Source organism: Watersipora subatra, chromosome 3 (assembly GCF_963576615.1).
Source record: "Watersipora subatra chromosome 3, tzWatSuba1.1, whole genome shotgun sequence".
In the NCBI taxonomy this organism is placed as follows: Eukaryota; Metazoa; Bryozoa; class Gymnolaemata; order Cheilostomatida; family Watersiporidae; genus Watersipora; species Watersipora subatra.
This window is the reverse complement of record NC_088710.1, coordinates 33,588,096-33,608,777: the sequence shown is the minus strand read 5'-3', so window position 1 is coordinate 33,608,777 and position 20,682 is coordinate 33,588,096. Positions and strand designations below refer to the sequence as shown.

Genomic DNA, 20,682 nt, shown 5'->3' with positions numbered 1-20,682 from the left:
CTTGTAATTTGTAAATAAAGGTAATTACTGTTAGTGGTACAGTTCTATCTGTAATAACGAAGTCCCTCTTCTATTGTTGGATGAACTGCTGTGTCTGTACAAGTTTAAAGCAAATCAATGTTTCTTTTAAAAACCGTTAGTGATTCAATTATCTCAGTAAGACGTCTCTTTTCTTCCATCATTATCATTGTAGCCGAGCGTACTGAAGGGGTATTCCCTTGCAACAGATGTTGGAGGACAGGCTACATACCGATACGCCACTGGGGTTACCGTTTTTTGTACAATACAAACGATCCATTGTATCGTCAGGATCAAGAGAGTGATGGATAACTTTATGCGTCGACTGTTTAAATTACTTTCGTAATGCTAGCAAATAGAAATATTACACTGCGTTCTTGTTTCCCACTTTTGTTATCTTGTTCGTGATTGCTTGCAATAAAACCTATCGCTGTAATTGGGAAATACCACACTTTTTGTTTACGTTCTGGCTAAAAAGTTTCCTTCGCTGTGTTGATCAGGCTATAGACATGAAATAAATTGTGTGGCAGGCCTGAAATTCATTAAGTAAAAGTAAGAAGCTTACAGCTGACGATTTTTTATTAGTATAGCAGGCTAAAATACAGTTTTCTGCTAAATGGTTGATCTGTAAAAAGTATCGGAAGGTTCAGATTTTTTAAGAAAAGATCGGCCGATACCGATTCAGATACTTGACACTCATATCGGCACCGATACCGATTCCGATACCAAAATCGGGGCAACTCTACTGGTTACTTGTTGAATTTAATCTCCTTGTCCTACTATATTTGGGAACTTAAAGGTTGACTTGCAATAAAATTCACATTACAGTTATTTGGTATCAAAAGATTCACCATGTTTTACTCTGTTGTGTTGTAGGCGCCAAATATGTGGAAATATGATTACAAGCTCTTAAAAGCTCAAAAACGAAAAGCCGCCGTAGATTGGAATCTGTTTATTTCTTTGACGTAGTCATTACAGTTTGGTTATCGTCTTGTCACGTGATGTTCTCACGTGAATTGAAAGACCAATAAAAAGCTCAATATAAAATTTATCGTAGCACTAGTTTATGACAAACACTTCGGGTTGTACCGAAGACCCCATATCAAATATAGACGCTCGCTACTTTACAGTTTTGTTTCGGCATTATCTAATCGTCAAGTCGTAATCTGATCATGTGACCCAATACTTCGAAAATAATTTTTGCAGCACTCTTCGATTATCACAGGTGACCAACAGGCTTGTCATGATTATCAGACAATGATATGTACTCCTTCGAGGTAAGGTTAAAAAAGTAAATGAATTTTTACGGTAAGTTATAAGATATCACTGCTAAAAGTGACAGCATCACAATGACGATAAAAAAGACGCGTAAGAACAATAGACATGGTTTTATTGAATGCATGACGTATATTTGTAAAAATATTTCGACGAATGAGGTTGCATGAAAGTGTAAACAGAAACCATCCCGTAACAACTACGTCCCATTTGAGCTGTTTTGGAAAGTGAATCCAAACTACGGCGGTCTCGTGTGGCTGCGGATTAACTGTTCGTTTTTGAGCTTTTAAGAGCTTGTAATCACATTCCCATATATTTTGCACCTACAACACAACAAAGTAAGACATGGTGAATCTTTTGATACCAAATAATTGTAATGTGAATTTTGTTGCAAGTCAACCTTTAACAAGGTCATATTCAGGGATCATAAATCGAGTTAGTACATCATTCAGTTTTCTATTATGGTAGATGTATTATATGCTACAATTTGTACCAGTTCACAGTGATAATATAATATCAATTCAAACAGAAAAGATATCTAAATTATGCCATACAGGAATCATAAAAAGGGAAACAGTCGTTCAAATCAACTAAAAAGTTTGACAGACATCATTTAGAATACCTTTCACAGTCAAAAGAATGGGTATGAAGTGTAGAATTGTTAAAGGAGCTACCTATCACATTTTCAAAATAATTGTCTGAGATTGTATGGAGCTTTTTTAATTCGCATAAGCTGAGATGAGTTTGAAACCTGTAATTCGCATTTGAAAACCGAGGGAACATACCGTGGAAGATGTTGAAGCCTTCAATCATCTTAAAATAAACATTTAACATATACAGAGTCCAAAGATGCAAATATTTGAAAAGATCATCTGTTGGAATAAGATATGCTGAAACATCATATAGATTTGCAGTTAGTCAGAGACACCTTTGGGCAGCAAAAGTAAATTATTTTAAATTATTATTTATAAATATTATAAATTATTAATGATGTATGTTGGAGCTAGATTATAATAAATGCATAAGCCATAAGCAATATGGTAAAAGGTGAGCTGATAACTAACAGCTTGAAGGTCTGGAGTCTCATAAAGATTTAAATGATAATTTTGTAATCTTCATATTATTGAAGCGCACCAATTGTTGATCATTTGCATGATGAGATTGCAATTTACCTCAAGGTGCAAACCATTGTGATGACTCACTAACACAGTATCATTTGTACATCATCCAGAAATGATTCTGGAGCAATGAGAGATCCCTCTGGAACACCGACATCTTACCAGCGACAGCTTTTCGTGAAAATATGATTGAATAACTTGCAAGGAGTTATTTCTAAACCCAGCAAAATCCAGTTTATCAAACAGTATTTCGTGATTGACACAATCAAAAGATCTTCTGAAATCCAAAACAACACATTGAGCAGTCTTTCATCTTTTATTTCAAGATTGAAACATTCTAAAATCAGTTTTTGAGCAGCATTAGTCCAGTGCACCTCAGAGTTACAATGTCCCAGCTATACATTGTTTTCGCCGTACGACATCAACAAAAAAATTTCTCTGAATTAAAATTTGTCAGTCAGTGGGCTGAATATATCGGAATAACAAAGTAACCAATATGCTATTGCCGAAATTCCTCTCACAACGCCTGAAAGAAATACGATGATCGCTATCTCAGTTTAGTGTTAGTCATTATAAGTTCTAGCGAAAATGAAACCAAAAACAGATAGATGATAAAACTTTTAGCTCATGACAAAATTAGAGTTTTGTTTAGTATAATACATACTAAAACTTAGCTTCAAGTACGTGTTTAGTAAACTAAATTCATTTAGGTAAGTTAAATTCAACGTTTATGTTATACATCTGCCTCCAAAGTAAGAACTCCATACGATACGTACTGCACAAAAGTGCATTGTAATGTTACATTTTATTGCGGATAACAACCACTAAATATACTAAAGTTACTGTAGGTAACTACCGTGACTAAGATTAACATAATATTTTGTAACTAATTTTTATTATGTACAATATGTATATAAAATTTGGATGTTTTTTACCAGCAGATGTTTGCATTAGATAATCACTATGGGTTTCCATACAATAAATATGACATTTTCGCCAATGCAATGCCAACACCGGAATAAATTAATGTCGTATCGTGGGGGCCCACTGTACAACAGTGACTTTTTTAAAACCACAGTGATAAGGGTTTAAAATAGCATTTTTGGGCAAATGAGGGTAGAGAGTAAATGTGGATATTTAAGCGCTTTTTAAAAATAGGGAGTACTGAGTACTGAAATAGGGTAGAAATTCAATGGGCATTTACCGGTATCACCTCTCCAAACAAAAGGTAACCCGTGCATGCTTCCAGGCTGATGGAAATCATAAATCAATCAATATTTTCTTAAACATACCAATGATGACAGGGAAAATAAAAAATGAAAAGGTTGCTTCTAAATTCTTCCCAGAGATACCGTCGAAGTCTGTTGTTTTTGAATCAGGAATACAACTTATATATTTTACGATAACATGAGTTACAATAACATGAATAAATTTAGCGACTCGTTCAATTTGGCCTTGTTTGGCTTTGGGACCTTAACTCACTATTTAGATGGTGAAAAGAACTCAAAAGTTTACTTGTAAAGTAAACAAAATGTAAGTTCAATTCTGAAGCTGCCAAACGAGTGCTGCAAGTATGCCAAAGTTTTTGTGTATCAGCTGGCGGTTTAACAAGTTGATCAACCCATTGTTTTTTTATCTTTTAAGGTTCGCCGCAATATTACACCGCTTTTTGTACCCAGTTCAATCTCTGCCAATTTTTAGTTGTTCTCCCAACTTGATAATTTGCTATACTTCTTTGTCAAGCCAGATGGGTAAAGATTCTCACTCGACTTCTAGTTTTAAGAAGTAGCAATTAATTGACAGCCAAATCAAACTTTTGACTGAATAGATTAATCATATCATATGTTTCTCTCAACTAGAATATAATACCATCTGGTGGAAAACCTGGCTGAAATAGTGTCTGGTGTGAATCTGGAGTAACCACTATAAGTGAGTTTCTGTGGGAATGAGTCAGATGTGACATCAATTATTTTATAACAAATATCAACTCATCATCACTCATAGGTAACTTTATGTACTCCTGAAAAATTGGCACGATGAGAAAAAGATTTGTACACATTATCAATCAATGTCTAAGGGTTTGTAGTCACTCTGGTTGATTCCCATATCAACTGTTTTAAAGACAAAGAATTATATATTTTGCTTTCTAATTTGATTCCTCTTTTTTGTCAACAAGTTGACAATTACTGGTTTTCCATGATTCAAATGGATTTAAAGTTCCTTCCACTCCGAATAATAAAAACGGTAAAACCTGAACAAACTCAATGCCATTTTGGTTCTCAAAGATTGTGCGCAGGCATTTGCAGTGATAGTCTACTATTCGATGTCACAGAAATGCTCACTGATTGATTGGATTCAATAGACTCAATATCGGATGGATCCAAATCAATGATACCTAGCTAAGCTTTCCCCAGTGAAGGTAAATTAATTCAGCTCATTTTATCACACTATCAGGAGGGTATATTCTAACTACTAGAAATTCCCCTATCATACAGCCCATGACCAAAGTGATAATGGAAAAAGAAAGGGTACTACTGGTTGAGAAATGCAATATTAGCAGTCAAATGGCACTGCAGTGCAATAGGATAACTGCAATAGTAGCTGCAATGGTAGCTGTAATGTACTGGGTGTTATTATGTACAACTAACAGCAATAATGAAAGGAAAAGATTATAGCCTATGTTTATATCTCTCCCCTGCAATAGGAGAAATGCAATATTAGAAGTAAAATGGCAAGCTGCTGTGTAATATACACCGGCCGGTATATCATTGATCATAGCAACCAATATCAACAAGTTGTGATATTTATCTAGATCTCTGTATTTATATCTAAAAAAAATTATGCTGAATTTAAAAATCTAAACAGATTTTAGCTGGTATTTAGATTTTAACATATTGTACACCATCGGTCACTATATACTTCAATCTTGTAAATTCGAATGGTTATTCTTATAACTAAATCTTATAATAATCTTATAAAATCGAATAATTATTCTTACAATTAAATATTGTAATAATCTTATAAGAATCGTTAGCAAAATAACATCATCATTTCCTTTACTTTCACTGCTTTGGACAACAGTTGGAATACCAAAGTATTCATTATAAGTGCCCAAAATGCCAGAGTCCGGTAGAATCGGCAAAAAAGAAACGATTACTTTTCAGTACTTCTACGTTAATTACAGAAACCTTCGGCAATTGAACAATGCCATAGACTGGTGAAATGTGCACGTTTTTTTTCGTGAAATGCGCACAACTTAATGGTTCTACACTCTGTCGCATGGCCTTATCGGCGTTTCGTTGGCCGGTCTTAATTTTGATTAAAAAAGGTTTGTCAAGTTTTAATAGCGATTTTAGGCCAAATTAATCTGTCTATTTATGTATAATCCAATCAGATGGGTTAGTTTTAGGATATTGCGCCAACTTTTCAAAGACTTGGTAACATATTTAAATAAGTTTATATGTGTTTTGTATCATTATTATACTTAAACGACTCTAAACAAAAATGGTTAAATTTTTTGATGGGATTTCGGTACAAGGGTTTGGTAACGGCCGTTGACGGATAATTTTTCGGGAGTTGGGTGCGCATATGCATTTATCATAAAGCTCCTAAACAATCGCTTCGCTTGTGTTTGGTCGTGGGATTATTGCCAACGATGGGTTGCTCATGCAACGATGATGAGATAATTACATTTTTATTTATTTTATCACCGTATTCATTAGGTAACTGAATCTACCAATTGTACAAATTCCTACTGCACCGGTGCCAACTTCTTCCTAGGCCTTGCCTATTTTACCAAAAGTGATTGTCATACATTGTAGATCATGCGAATCATGCATGTGCATGAAAATAAAAGTGCTGATGATATAAACTGATATAACCATTTTGCATCTGATGAAGAATAGCTTTTCATGAGGAACATTTGAGAAGCTGTGATTTTTATCTTCATTGTATACAGTTTGATGATGCCATGTCAAATATATTACAAATATCCCTAACAAGTGCATGCAGGTAGCTGTTTTTTATTTGTCAATGTAAAACATTGGACAACTTGCAATGGTTCTTCGGAATATTTCCTTATCGAAGTTGGGTGTACCAAACTATAATTATAGTTGAATAAAATACATTGGAACCTCTACTTAGGAAAGACTCTACATACAAAACTTTGAAGTTAGAAAAAGTTTTGATGAAAATTTTGCTTCGACTTGCAAAAGATGTTTCTAGATATTAAAGGCCGAAAGGACTCTCCTATTTTGACCCGTTCGCTTGTTTGACATCTTGGTCTATTTTCTTCCTATGGGTATAATGTACAATGCGTCGAAGTAAGTTTCATTTGCTAGAAAAAATCAGTAAATGAAGTGTTTATCCTTAGTTCTATGTCATATATCACAAACAGAGTAGGACAGCTTTTGTTTCTAGCAATTCAAGTTCTGTGTTTTTTCTATGATGACAGATTTTCAGTTCGTGCCGATGTAAATAAATCTTTCTAATTACGTTCTTGAAAACACTTTTTCTGACCGAAACAAAACCAAGACATGCATACAACACTATCTTTTTGTCAACGATCTCTTATTCGACTATCTTTTCTTCGACTATCTTTTCTTCGACTATCTCTTCTTCGACTATCTCTTCTTCGACTATCCTTTCTTCGACTATCTCTTCTTCGACTATCTCTTCTTCGACTATCTCTCCTTCGACTATCTCTCCTTCGACTATCTCTTCTTCGACTATCTCTTCTTCGACTATCTCTTCTTCGACTATCTCTTCTTCGACTATCTCTTCTTCGACTATCCCTTCTTCGACTATCTCTTCTTCGACTATCTCTTCTTCGACTATCTCTTCTTCGACTATCCCTTCTTCGACTATCCCTTCTTCGACTATCCCTTCTTCGACTATCCCTTCTTCGACTATCCCTTCTTCGACTATCCCTTCTTCTACTATCCCTTCTTCGACTATCCCTTCTTCGACTATCTCTTCTTCGACTATCTCTTCTTCGACTATCTCTCCTTCGACTATCTCTCCTTCGACTATCTCTTCTTCGACTATCTCTTCTTCGACTATCCCTTCTTCGACTATCCCTTCTTCGACTATCCCTTCTTCGACTATCCCTTCTTCGACTATCCCTTCTTCGACTATCTCTTCTTCGACTATCCCTTCTTCGACTATCTCTTCTTCGACTATCCCTTCTTCGACTATCCCTTCTTCGACTACCTTTTCTTCGACTATCTCTTCTTCGACTATCTCTTTTTCGACTATCCCTTCTTCGACTATCCCTTCTTCGACTATCCCTTCTTCGACTATCTCTTCTTCGACTATCTCTTCTTCGACTATCCCTTCTTCGACTATCCCTTCTTCGACTATCCCTTCTTCGACTATCTCTTCTTCGACTATCCCTTCTTCGACTATCCCTTCTTCGACTATCCCTTCTTCTACTATCCCTTCTTCGACTATCCCTTCTTCGACTATCTCTTCTTCGACTATCTCTTCTTCGACTATCTCTCCTTCGACTATCTCTCCTTCGACTATCTCTTCTTCGACTATCTCTTCTTCGACTATCCCTTCTTCGACTATCCCTTCTTCGACTATCCCTTCTTCGACTATCCCTTCTTCGACTATCCCTTTTTCGACTATCTCTTCTTCGACTATCCCTTCTTCTACTATCCCTTCTTCGACTATCCCTTCTTCGACTATCTCTTCTTCGACTATCTCTTCTTCGACTATCTCTCCTTCGACTATCTCTCCTTCGACTATCTCTTCTTCGACTATCTCTTCTTCGATTATCCCTTCTTCGACTATCCCTTCTTCGACTATCCCTTCTTCGACTATCCCTTCTTCGACTATCCCTTCTTCGACTATCCCTTCTTCGACTATCTCTTCTTCGACTATCCCTTCTTCGACTATCCCTTCTTCGACTATCCCTTCTTCGACTATCCCTTCTTCGACTATCCCTTCTTCGACTATCTCTTCTTCGACTATCTCTTCTTCGACTATCCCTTCTTCGACTATCTTTTCTTCGACTATCTCTTCTTCGACTATCTCTTCTTCGACTATCTCTTCTTCAACTATCCCTTCTTCGACTATCCCTTCTTCGACTATCTTTTCTTCGACTATCTCTTCTTCGACTATCTCTTCTTCGACTATCCCTTCTTCAACTATCTTTTCTTCGACTATCTCTTCTTCGACTATCTCTTCTTCGACTATCCCTTCTTCGACTATCTCTTCTTCGACTATCCCTTCTTCGACTATCCCTTCTTCGACTATCTTTTCTTCGACTATCTCTTCTTCGACTATCTCTTCTTCGACTATCTCTTCTTCGACTATCCCTTCTTCGACTATCCCTTCTTCGACTATCCCTTCTTCGACTATCCCTTCTTCGACTATCCCTTCTTCGACTATCCCTTCTTCGACTATCCCTTCTTCGACTATCCCTTCTTCGACTATCTCTTCTTCGACCATCTCTTCTTCGACTATCTCTTCTTGGACTATCTCTTCTTCGACTATCTCGACAAACATAGCGTTCATAGTTTTTATCAGTCATTTCGCTGTTCTTTCTTCTTTTCATGTACTTTTCCTATTTATTATCTCATAATATAATTCTAATGCTTACTTTTACAGGCTTTAACCATTGCATGTATTTATAATTCATTCAAATTCCGAAATGAACTAATTTCGTAGGCAGAGGTTCCATTGTGTCTTAGTAATGCTATATAGCATAGCTTAGTGAAAGGAATAAATTTTCAGCGGAACAATGATTGTTGTATATGCAGGCCTCTGGCGTGCACTTGACTATGTTGTGGGAACTTGGATTAAAATGCCAGATTACCTTGGGAAGGCCATGCCTCAAAAATATACCTATAGTATGTTGAAGCCTTATCAGACTTGGGAATGCCGTAACTATATATAGCAGGGCTTATGAAAAAGCTTTCTTTTCCATGTATGAAACAGGTGGGTGCTTATATAACACCAATAGCAAATGTATAGCAACTAGATAGCAAATGTATAGCAACTAGATAGCAACTGTATAGCAACTGTATTGCCGAATGTTGATCAGTGCTACTAGAAGTCTTAGAAAGTTGAGCAACAGGAAGATGTTCAGTGGTGCGAACGTCGCAGAGTGTTTCAAAACCATGTGCTTAGTTGTTTGGAATCTTGTGTGTTTAGGCATGAGAGAAAAAAGCAGCCATGTTAAAGACATTTGAAGCAATTGATCAGCATTTGAGGTACTGAGGCATTTTGAGTATTTGAGGCAGCAAGCAATTGCTGACAAAGATGCTTGGCGAGTTTCAGATTGACATTTTGTCTACTAATTGTAAAGTGGTTGGACATATCATCTCCCACTGATAGGCAATATTGTCAACCAAAGTACACAAAAACCCAGTAGGGTAACTATACCATTAAAAATTGTGAGACTGAGCTGTCCAAAAGCAAAATGGTTAATTTAATGTCATAAAATCCTCAGCCTGCCACCCAAGGCAGTTGTGTTCAAAAACAATTCTAAGAATTAACGATCAAATGATTTTATACATTCTAATATACTAGAAATCAGTCAATTTAAAACTCTAGGATGGAGAATGAGTGCATTGTGAAATGCCACTACAAATTAGTGTAATTGTATTTGAATCTATGACAATATCATTACAGAGGAAAAAATCAAAATAATGCAAATGTTGCAAAACGCAAATAAACTAATGAACTCACATCGGACACGCACACAAACTTCACGCGAGAAAAACTTTGCATGCAATACCTGAAACGCTAAACGTTACCTGTTGGTAGGTATTTAGATTTCAGAAAAGTTAATAGATCTTGTACGACATTGAGACAGAACTATTCAGTCTAAGCACGCTTTGATACACTGAACATGACAGAGTGGAGATTGAATGACATTTGAACATAGTGCTGACAGAGAACTGACAGGACTCAAAGGTGAATCAAGGTATAATAGAAATACACCTTTCATATTTAAGAAAAGGAAAATAAAATGAATATATACATGAAATAGAGCATACATACGCATAGAGGTCTTTAGTATTCTTGTGTGCATAAGAGTCGACGTGGTCAAATTCGCCATCGTGTACAGTAATAAATTCCAGCTAAAAATAAAGCCGATATCGAATACTCATCATTTTACTAGGTTAAACCTTTTGTTGTAACGTAAGAAATAAGAAATTGAAGGAGAGAAAAATTAGACTCAACTAGTAAAATACTTTACAGCCAACTGTTACTCCCATCAAAATAGTCTCACTAGTACAAGTTTGGAAGTCATGGTTATCAGCTCAGGTAACAAGCAAGTTTGAAAAGAGTAGGTAAGTGTTAAATACAATGAAATGCCTTAGTTTACTCGCATCAACTATCTCAAGTTAAGTATGATGAGATGACAGTTTACTCACATCAACTATCTCAAGTCAAGTAAGATGAGATGACAGTTTACTCACATCAACTATCTCAAGTTAAGTAAGATGAGATATCTTAGTTTACTCACATTAACTATCTCAAGTTAAGTAAGATGAGATATCTTAGTTTACTCACATTAACTATCTCAAGTCAAGTATGATGAGATATCGTAGTTTACTCACATTAACTATCTCAAGTTAAGTAAGATGAGATATCTTAGTTTACTCACATTAACTATCTCAAGTCAAGTATGATGAGATATCTTAGTTTACTCACATTAACTATCTCAAGTTAAGTAAGATGAGATTATCTTAGTTTACTCACATTAACTATCTCAAGTCAAGTATGATAAGATATCTTAGTTTACTCACACCAACCATCTCGAGTTAAGTAAGATGAAATATCTTAGTTTACTCACATTAACCATCTCAAGTTAAGTAAGATGAGATATCTTAGTTTACTCACATTAACCATCTCAAGTTAAGTAAGATGAGATATCTTAGTTTACTCACATTAACTATCTCAAGTTAAGTAAGATGAGATATCTTAGTTTACTCACATCAACTATCTCAAGTTAAGTAAGATGAGATATCTTAGTTTACTCACATCAACTATCTCAAGTTAAGTAAGATGAGATGACAGTTTACTCACATTAACCATCTCAAGTTAAGTAAGATGAGATATTTCAGTTTACTCACATCAACTATCTCAAGTTAAGTAAGATGAGATGACAGTTTACTCACATCAACAGCTTTAATGCCAGTTCTTAAGGAAAGCTCTTCCTTTATATGCACAAGTTCATAGTCTTTAGGAACTTCTAGCATCATCTTCAACAGACACTTCAAATTACCTCCAAATATCGACGCATATAAGCCAATTCTAAGACACAAAAAGTTACCAAACTACGCCGTCAGCCTTATACGACCAAATTTAGCTTATACTGCCAAATGACATGCTAACTTAATGTCAACAACTACAACTCAAATCATGCTAAGCATGTGGTTGGTAGCTTTTTACTTACAGTTTGTTTTATACAGTAGCATTGGCTTGATTTGAAGAAAAGTGGCATATAAAATTTCATTAAAAATGCAACGAAACCAGTGTGATTAGCCTTATATCTTAGTACACTGTATGCCAATGGTCTAACGGTCTAACAGTCTAACGGTCCAACAGTCTAATGGTCCAACGGTCTAATGGTCTTATGGTCCAACGGTTCAATGGTCTAATGGTCCAACGGTCCACTGGTCTAACGGTCCACTGGTCTAATGGTCCAACGCTCTAATGGTCCAACGCTCTAATGGTCCAACGGTCTAATGGTCTAACAGTCTAATGGTCTTATGGTCTAATGGTCTAACAGTCTTATGGTCTAATGGTCTAACAGTCTAATGATCTTATGGACCACTGGTCTAATGGTCAAACGCTCTAATGGTCTAATGCTCCAATGGTCTAACAGTCTAGTGGTCTAACAGTCTAATGGTCTTATGGTCTAATGGTCTAACAGTCTAATGGTCTTATGGTCCAATGGTCTAATGGTCTAATGGTCCAATGTTTTTTGTCCGTTGTTCCTACAGTAAGAGCAGGCACACCCATGCAAAGCAAGAAGTTCTGTTACTCAATGACCGCAACAACAGTCTGTGGTTGAATGGACATACACATCACAGCTTGCCTTTCATGAACATCATATGCAATTGCATTAATAGTATGGCTAGTACATTTAAAATATTTCAACAAAGAAATGTTTGATTTTACCCATAAAAGGAAACAAATTTCTTACATCGTTCCTTTTAAACTAACAGCAGCAAAACACCAATAATGGTTACCACCATCATTAACTCTTTCTCTACCAAATAAATCTTTTGCCTGAGACAATTAAATATTTGCTTAAACCAAATATGTGACATTGGCATATATAAGTTGTCATAATATTTGATCAAACTAATTAGCATAAAATTTTACACCAGCTGATGCCATAAAAAGGTCACATAATACCATGGTTGACAAGTTAAGCATGTTCTGAGTCAGATGAGTTATTACTATTGCTATAGATTATGGAATTATGATTATTGTTAAAAATAAATACTCACTGTCTTTACTATTATTGCCCATCAGATAATCATTAGAAGTCCATTGATCTACGTTTACATAATGCATCAGATCATTGCAAAGAAAAAAAATTGTTTTTGCAAAGCAAAACTAAGGACAGTGCGAGATGCAAACACATTTTTCATTGGCTCAACTCAAACTGGTGATTGTTTCCTCTCAATTAAGCGGAGAAACGATAGGTTAATTATACAACTACAGTACTCATTGATCAAAAACGTTTTGTATAAAACCTACAAAACCTGCCCCGTTTGCGTAACATTTCGCTTTGATAGGTATGTACGGTGCGTTACAATCTGTAGGGTCAGAAATCTTATAAATTCCCTGATTTCAGGGCTGTTTTTTAGGGTTGGCTTACATGCGAGATAGGCTTATATGCAAGGACATAATACGGTAATAGGCTAGACTTGAGATAAGTGTTGAGAAAGGTATTGCTAACTTGGTAAAACAGAAAAGATAAGGGCAGAACCTGGTTGAGTAGATGATGATAGCCTATTGCAGACAAGTGTAAAAATTGCAAAACCCATCATAATAATTGTACTACCTCTACAGCTGAAAGATGAGTAATCACATTTAAATGCGTTTTTACATGTAATCAAATGATAAGATTAAAAAGAACCTCAAAAGTATTCAATACTTTCACATGACCAATTGGATTATATAAAGAAAAAGTTAAATAATTCTGTTACTGACCGACTAACAGACATGTGTCGGACATGACTGGTGTTTTCTAGGACACAGTAGCTACACACCACGACGGACATGTGTCTAACATGTCTAGTGTTCTCTAGGATACGGTAACTATATACCACTACAGACATGTGTCTAACATGTCCGGTGTTCCCTAGGATACAGCAGCTATATACCACTACAGACATGTGTCTGACATGTCTGGCGTTCTCTAGGATACAGTAGCTACACACCACGACGGACATGTGTCTAACATGTCTAGTGTTCTCTAGGATACGGTAACTATATACCACTACAGACATGTGTCTAACATGTCTGGTGTTCCCTAGGATACAGCAGCTATATACCACTACAGACATGTGTCTGACATGACTGGTGTTCTCTAGGATACAGCAGCTATATACCACTACAGACATGTGTCTGACATGACTGGTGTTCTCTAGGATGCAGCAGCTATGCACCACGACAGACATGTGTCTAACATGTCTGGTGTTCTCTAGAATACAGTAACTATATACCACTACAGACATGTGTCTAACATGTCTGGTGTTCCCTAGGATACAGCAGCTATATACCACAACAGACATGTGTCTGACATGTCTGGCGTTCTCTAGGATACAGTAGCTTTATACCATTACAGATATGTGTCTGACATGACTGATGTTCCCAAAGATACAGCAGCTATATTATTACTACTACAGACATGTGTCTGACATGACTGTTGTTCTCTGGAATGGCACCAACTATACACCATAGCACACACATGGGATTTGTTCCCTAGACAGCATTAATTGTAATCCAGACTGTAGCAGACATGCGGTACGTGAAAAACGGCACCATATCTTATTGCTAAGAATAACCTATGGCCGACAAACCTGTACAGGAAGTCTCCGAGAAACTTCTGACCTTTTGGGGAAGAAGGTAAGAGAGATATAAGATTTAGGCTGTGGAATGGGAACTGAAATGAACTTGGTAGGATCGTCAAAGGTCACGCTGACTTCTTTACATGTGAGGCAAACCAATTCAGAACGAATCTTTATTTGAAATTGATCAGCAATCAAAGATGTGGACCTGTGTAAACTGGCCTCCGCTGCCTTCTGCAAGGTCAAGGTGAAACATGATCAATCTTAATAATGATAGCAATTGTGAATTTCTAAAAATTACTACGGTTGACAGATCGTCAATTATTTTCCTTGAATAATAGTAGCAAGCAAGGAAATTACATAAAATTGCTTGAAATATTGGTGATATAGAGACCTGTCTTTGTTGTAAAAATCTGAGAAGACAAACAAACAATTGTTAGCTATATAAAAGACATGGCCAGTATCTCACTCGACATCCAATTATATTTGACAGATACAATGGGCAGGTTATGAAAGGAGTTGACACACCTTATCTGTCAAATAACCATTTGGTGTGTGGTAGGATGGCTTTGTCTGTAGATCTTCATGGAGCATGTTTAGCAAGTAGCTAAGAAACTCCTGGGCATCGTGCTGGCGATTGCTAATGAATTGGGTTGCTTTTTCAGAGACGATGTCCTGTAAGATATGTAGACAAAAAATGCATGTGAAGACTAGTTTCATACTGTAACCAGGTAATAAAGATTACACATGGCTAGTACTACAATATCACTCAGTATCATATGAAGTATAATATTCATATATTCACTGTTGCTAGCCGTTCCTCCTGTGGTAGGAGAATAAACCAGAACATGGTGCATTGACAAATCTTGTCTACAAACGTTTTTGGTTTCCTAAAATTTTCTTGATAAGGATAAGTGACTATACCTTTAACTAATACTGTTACTTCAACTGACACCGTTCCTTCATGAATATACCTTTATCTGATACTGTTACTTCCTAATATATCTTTAACTAATACTGTTACTTCATGAATATACACGTACCTTTAACTGATACTGTTACTTCATGAATATATCTTTAACTGATACTGTTACTTCATGAATATATCTTTAACGAATACTGTTACTTCATGAATATATCTTTAACTAATACTGTTACTTCATAAATATACCTTTAACTAATACTGTTACTTCATGAATATACCTTTCACTAATACTGTTACTTCATGAAAATACCTTTAACTAATACTGTTACTTCATGAAAATACCTTTAACTAATACAGTAACTTCATGAATATACCTTTCACTAATACTGTTACTTCATGAATATACCTTTCACTAATACTGTTACTTCATGAATATACCTTCAACTGATACTGTTACTTCATGAATATATCTTTAACTAATACTGTAACTTCATGAATATACCTTTCACTAATACTGTTACTTCATGAATATACCTTTCACTAATACTGTTACTTCATGAATATACCTTCAACTGATAACTGTTACTTCATGAATATATCTTTAACTGAGACTGTTACTTCGTGAATATACCTTTAACTGATATTGTTACTTCATGAATATATCTTTAACTAATACTGGTACTTCATGGATATACCTTCAACGAGTACTGTCACTTCATGAATATATTTTTAACTGACACCGTTCCTTCATGAATATACTAGAGTTGCCCAGATTTCAATATCGGTATCGGTGCCGATATGGGTGTTAAGTATCTGAATCGGCATCGGCCGATCTTTTTTTTTAAATCGCAAACTTCAGATACTTTTTGCAGATTAACTATTTAGCAGAAAACCGTATTTTAGCCTGTTACACTAATAAAAAATCATCAGCTGCAAGTTCCTGACTTTTACCTAATGAATTCCAGGCCTGTCACACAATCTATTTCATGTCTATAGCCTGATAAACATCAACACAGCTGAGGAATCTTTTGGCTTTAGTCAGAACGTAATCACCAAGTGCGGTATTTCCCAATTACAGTGATATGATTTATTGCAGCCAATCACAAACAAGAGACCAATGATGGGAAACAAGAATGCGGTGTAATATTTCTGTGTACTAGCATTACGAAAGTAATTTGAGCAGTCAATGCATAAAGTTCTCTATTTCTTTTGATCTTGATGATATGATGTATCGTTTGCATTGCATAAAATAACCTCAGTGGCTTATAGGTATTTAGCCTGTCCTCTATCATCTGTGGCAAGTGAATCCCTTCTTCAGTACGACTGGCTACATCGCTAATGATGGAAGATAAGGACGTCTCACTGAGATAATTGAATCACTAACGGTGCATCAGTTCGTTCAGCAGTAGAAGACAGAGTTAATTATCACAGAGAAAGCTGTACCACTAACAGTAATTACCATTATTAATAGCAGATTACAAGAAACATGGACTGTTTTGTTACTAGATGCACGGTATGTCAGTATGTGAATATATAAACATGTATATCTTTTTTTCATAAATACAAACAAATAAATACCTCAATATTTATATTTTCTTTGTATTATATTTGTATAATAAAATTAACAATTATCTTTGCAACACAAAAGATCTGAATCGGTATCTGAATCGGATTATTTTTCAATAAGAATCGGTATATCGGATCGGTATCTGAATCGGCTGGTGAAGTTAGAATCGGGGCATCTCTAGAATATACCTTTAGCTGATACTGTTACTTCATGTGTGTACTTTTAATGGCCATCTGATTTCATGCATTTACCTTCAATCGATATGGCTGAAAAGGCTCACACTCATCACTCCACAAGCCCATAACCGTTCTCGCAAACTCCATGGTGATTTCGCCACCATTTTTATTGGTGTTTTCTTCGTTATCACTTTTTTCCAAGTCTGAACCTTCGAAAGAACACAGAGTTTAAAACTGGTCTATTAAACTCATATATGTGCACATCAGCATTTTATCCAAAAAACAAATACATGCAAGATGCTTAGACGGGCTTGTGGTAGATGCATGATTCCATCATATATCACGTATGTGTAAGTATCAACATACATTGATTTACAGTTACAAGATTCAACTACATCAAACTATGTGATTCCTAGGCATGCTACTAATTATAACAATTTAAATGAGCCACTATTAAAATTTAAGCAAGCAACATGAATTACAAAATTATTCTTTTTTTAATTCTTTTCTAATTCTTTTCAATAAAGGTGAAGCATTGTAGATAGTAATACCTTGGCTTGTTTTCTATTGCAAAAACGCTGTCATTATTCTACAATTTCTATAACGATCATTATTATATCATTAACATATAGTTAATGTTTTGCCACTAATGGTTTGCCCACTTTGGCATTTGTCAGATGGGCAAAGCTCTTCAAGAGCCTCAGATACATACTTGATGCTTGGCACACAAACCTGGCTTTGCACTCAATAGTATATATTAACATCCCTACCCAAAAAGAAGTCTTTAAGAGTGGGTGTATTTGCTAGAATCTGAATGATGACATTCATGAAGCATGTGTTTCCATTGTTGACCAGCCCAACAAACCCTCGAACCTTCTTTCTCATGGGTTCCTCCTACAGAAAAAGATAAATCAGTAAACGGCCAAACATTTATTTTGATCACCATTGTATCCTAATCTCTAGCCTTAGCTACCTCCTAGTACTTAGCCCTATATTACCTACTTCCTAGTACTTAGCCTTATATTACCTACCTTCTAGTACTTAGCCTTATATTACCTACTTCCTAGTACTTAGCCTTATATTACCTACTTCCTAGTACTTAGCCTTATATTACCTACTTCCTAGTACTTAGCCTTATATTACCCACCTCCTAGTACTTAGCCTTATATTACCTACCTCCTAGTACTTAGCCTTATATTACCTACTTCCTAGTAATTAGCCTTATATTACCTACCTCCTAGTTTTTAGCCTTATATTACCTACCTCCTAGTACTTTGCCTTATATTACCTACCTCCTAGTTTTTAGCCTTATATTACCTACTTCCTAGTACTTAGCCATATATTACCTACCTCCTAGTACTTAGCTTTACATTAACTACCAGGTAATATAAGGCTTTTTTTACAAGGCCAGAAGTCTTTGCTCAAGCAGGTCTACATATTTTAGCATTCATACGACATCTTAATTACTCATACTAAAAAAACTTTTAAACGCATCTGTCTGCTTATCTCTATATGAGCAATCTTTATTGTGATAATCGATAGTCATATTTTACAATATGTTTTCCATAAGGTACCACAGCAAGTAAACTAACTAAAAAGCAGTGTACAAACAACAAAAAACGCAAAGAAACTATAGCCTAAACTAGATAACTAGTGAATAGTCTAGCTAATATAATAATGTTGGAACTGAGTGCATAAAATATGTAAATATGTTATGCTTCAAGCAAATCCCCGTATTCGTTTTCAAAAAGGATTATTTATACTGTTAACACTTATGAAGTTGCAAATATCCACTATCATCTGTAATTATATCATTTGTATATTGCGTATTTATGTTGTACATCTATCTATTTTTTATAGACTAAATGCTGACAATCATGACTATGAACATTGATCATTTGCAGCAACCAAATTTAAACAAACATCCAAATAAGAAAAGCTAGCAAATGTCTTAATACGTAATCTATGTATTCGATAATTGCATAAAAATTTCCGTTGTAGCATTAGGTTTAAATATGAGCAATTTATACCAACCATTTTTTCTCGCTTCTCCTTGGAAACCTCTCTTCGTTTGGGGAATTTTACCCGTGACTACTGACAGGAACTGCGACAGTTCTGCACAAATGAAAACAGAAGGCTCGCTTCGGCTTATTTAGTCCTGTCCCTGTGATGATAAATTGTAAAAACAGTTAGCAAAAAATTTTTTGATCATTTTAAAATAGTTTATGTAACATATATTAATTAAGATAAAAATTTTAAAACTGAAAATTTGCTCTTTTTAGTAAAAATATTAAAAAATATAGTTGTACTAGTTCTCAACGCGCAGTCATGATTTCATGATCCTGTTCGTCATTATTAAAGAAAGTAGCGCGTACAGGCGCGTATTTTTTGGAGCGGTGGGGCGGCTGAGTCGTCTCAACTCTTTAGTAATTTTTAACGGCGAAGTACTAAGAATTGCAGTCTAAGATCATTCACTTGGAATTTCCAACTACATGTACATGAAAATTACGGAACGAGTATAACTGGAGTAGCTCAGAACCTGGTCACTTGACGGGGGATTTTCTGTTTTTGTCACGTCTTGAACATGCTCAGTTGCATTTAATCATGTAACATGATTAATATTAGACACTGGCCACAATGCTATTTTCTATCACAGAAATATTGCAATAACTCACTACTAATAACCCAATTCTGTTAAGAAATATAAGATATTATGCAAAAATGTGCATAAATAGTTGCAGAATCTTGCATAATATTATTGTACACAGAGAGGTATTTGGAAAATGTATAGAAAAATAGAGAAATGTATAAAAACATATAAATTTCGAAAAAAAATTGGTAAGATTTGGCATGAGATATTAAATACAATGTATTAGACAAAAACAGAAACATCTCCCGTCACGTGACCAGGTTCTGAGCCACTCCAGTTATACTCGTCCCTAATTACGAGCGCTCGCTAGCGAGCCTGTCTTGACAAACTGTTGTTTTTGCGGAGTTGTCCCCTAGTCGAACGGGCGAGCAACACACCAGCTTGTCACAAGACGTACTGCACATTGAACTTAAAACCCCTGGAATGGCAATCACGTGACGTTTATGTTGATAATAATACGTAAACGTATGCGCCATATTGGAGAGCTAATCGAATGCTAGTACCGTTTGTAAACAAACGGTGAAAAATGACAGAAATGTACATGTTGAATAGTTATTTTCCAGCTGGGTGTTAATGAAAGCTACTCCTACACAACGTTTAGAGTGCCCTGATAGAAGAAAACCTATTTATAACATATGGAGTAGGATGTATCAAATGATAAGTAGATGTATAATAGATTTTCGTGGACCATGTTACTCATACAAACTGTTGTATTACAAATGCATAAACCCAGCAAATGATATATTCAGGCAAATAACAACTGTTCCATTATATTAAAATTTATATTACATATGCATAAATGCATATGGAAAAACTTAGCACATGAAGTATTTCGATAAAAACAACACATAGGTATGCTGTCAAAACAGAAACTGTTTTCAAGATTTAAGTGATAATAGCTTATGA

At 35.5% G+C, this 20,682-nt stretch overlaps 3 protein-coding genes across 3 annotated transcripts in view; 1 reads left to right on the top strand and 2 right to left on the bottom strand.

Moving 5' to 3' along the window:
* LOC137389965 (ubiquitin carboxyl-terminal hydrolase 19-like) overlaps positions 1-11,629 on the bottom strand; it is a 31,659-nt gene extending 20,030 nt beyond the window's left edge. Inside the window, exons 1-2 of the mRNA XM_068076166.1 lie at positions 11,549-11,629; positions 10,425-10,504 (exon numbers count right to left, since the gene is read on the bottom strand). Of these exons, the coding sequence (XP_067932267.1) occupies positions 10,425-10,504; positions 11,549-11,629 (161 nt within the window). The remainder of the gene's footprint in view (positions 1-10,424; positions 10,505-11,548) is intronic.
* Positions 6,717-9,000, top strand: LOC137392159 (uncharacterized). The gene is made up of 2 exons (XM_068078789.1): positions 6,717-6,733; positions 6,945-9,000. Exons 1-2 carry the CDS (start codon positions 6,717-6,719, stop codon positions 8,998-9,000), a joined length of 2,073 nt encoding a protein of 690 aa, XP_067934890.1.
* Positions 11,630-14,455: 2,826 nt separating the features above from the next.
* Positions 14,456-19,190, bottom strand: LOC137390530 (ubiquitin carboxyl-terminal hydrolase 19-like). Its single transcript, XM_068076859.1, has 5 exons — positions 19,161-19,190; positions 17,897-18,020; positions 17,202-17,335; positions 14,987-15,133; positions 14,456-14,692 (listed from the first exon to the last, which is right to left on the bottom strand). Exons 1-5 carry the CDS (start codon positions 19,161-19,163, stop codon positions 14,456-14,458), a joined length of 645 nt encoding a protein of 214 aa, XP_067932960.1. The 5' UTR covers positions 19,164-19,190.
* Positions 19,191-20,682: the final 1,492 nt, after the last annotated feature.

Coding starts and splice junctions, on each gene's coding strand:
- LOC137390530 (XM_068076859.1), bottom strand. Junction 15,134..17,201: donor TTCAGCCATATCGATTGAAG/GTAAATGCATGA, acceptor CATATCTTACAG/GACATCGTCTCTGAAAAAGC. Junction 14,693..14,986: donor ATGGTTATTTGACAGATAAG/GTGTGTCAACTC, acceptor TTGACCTTGCAG/AAGGCAGCGGAGGCCAGTTT.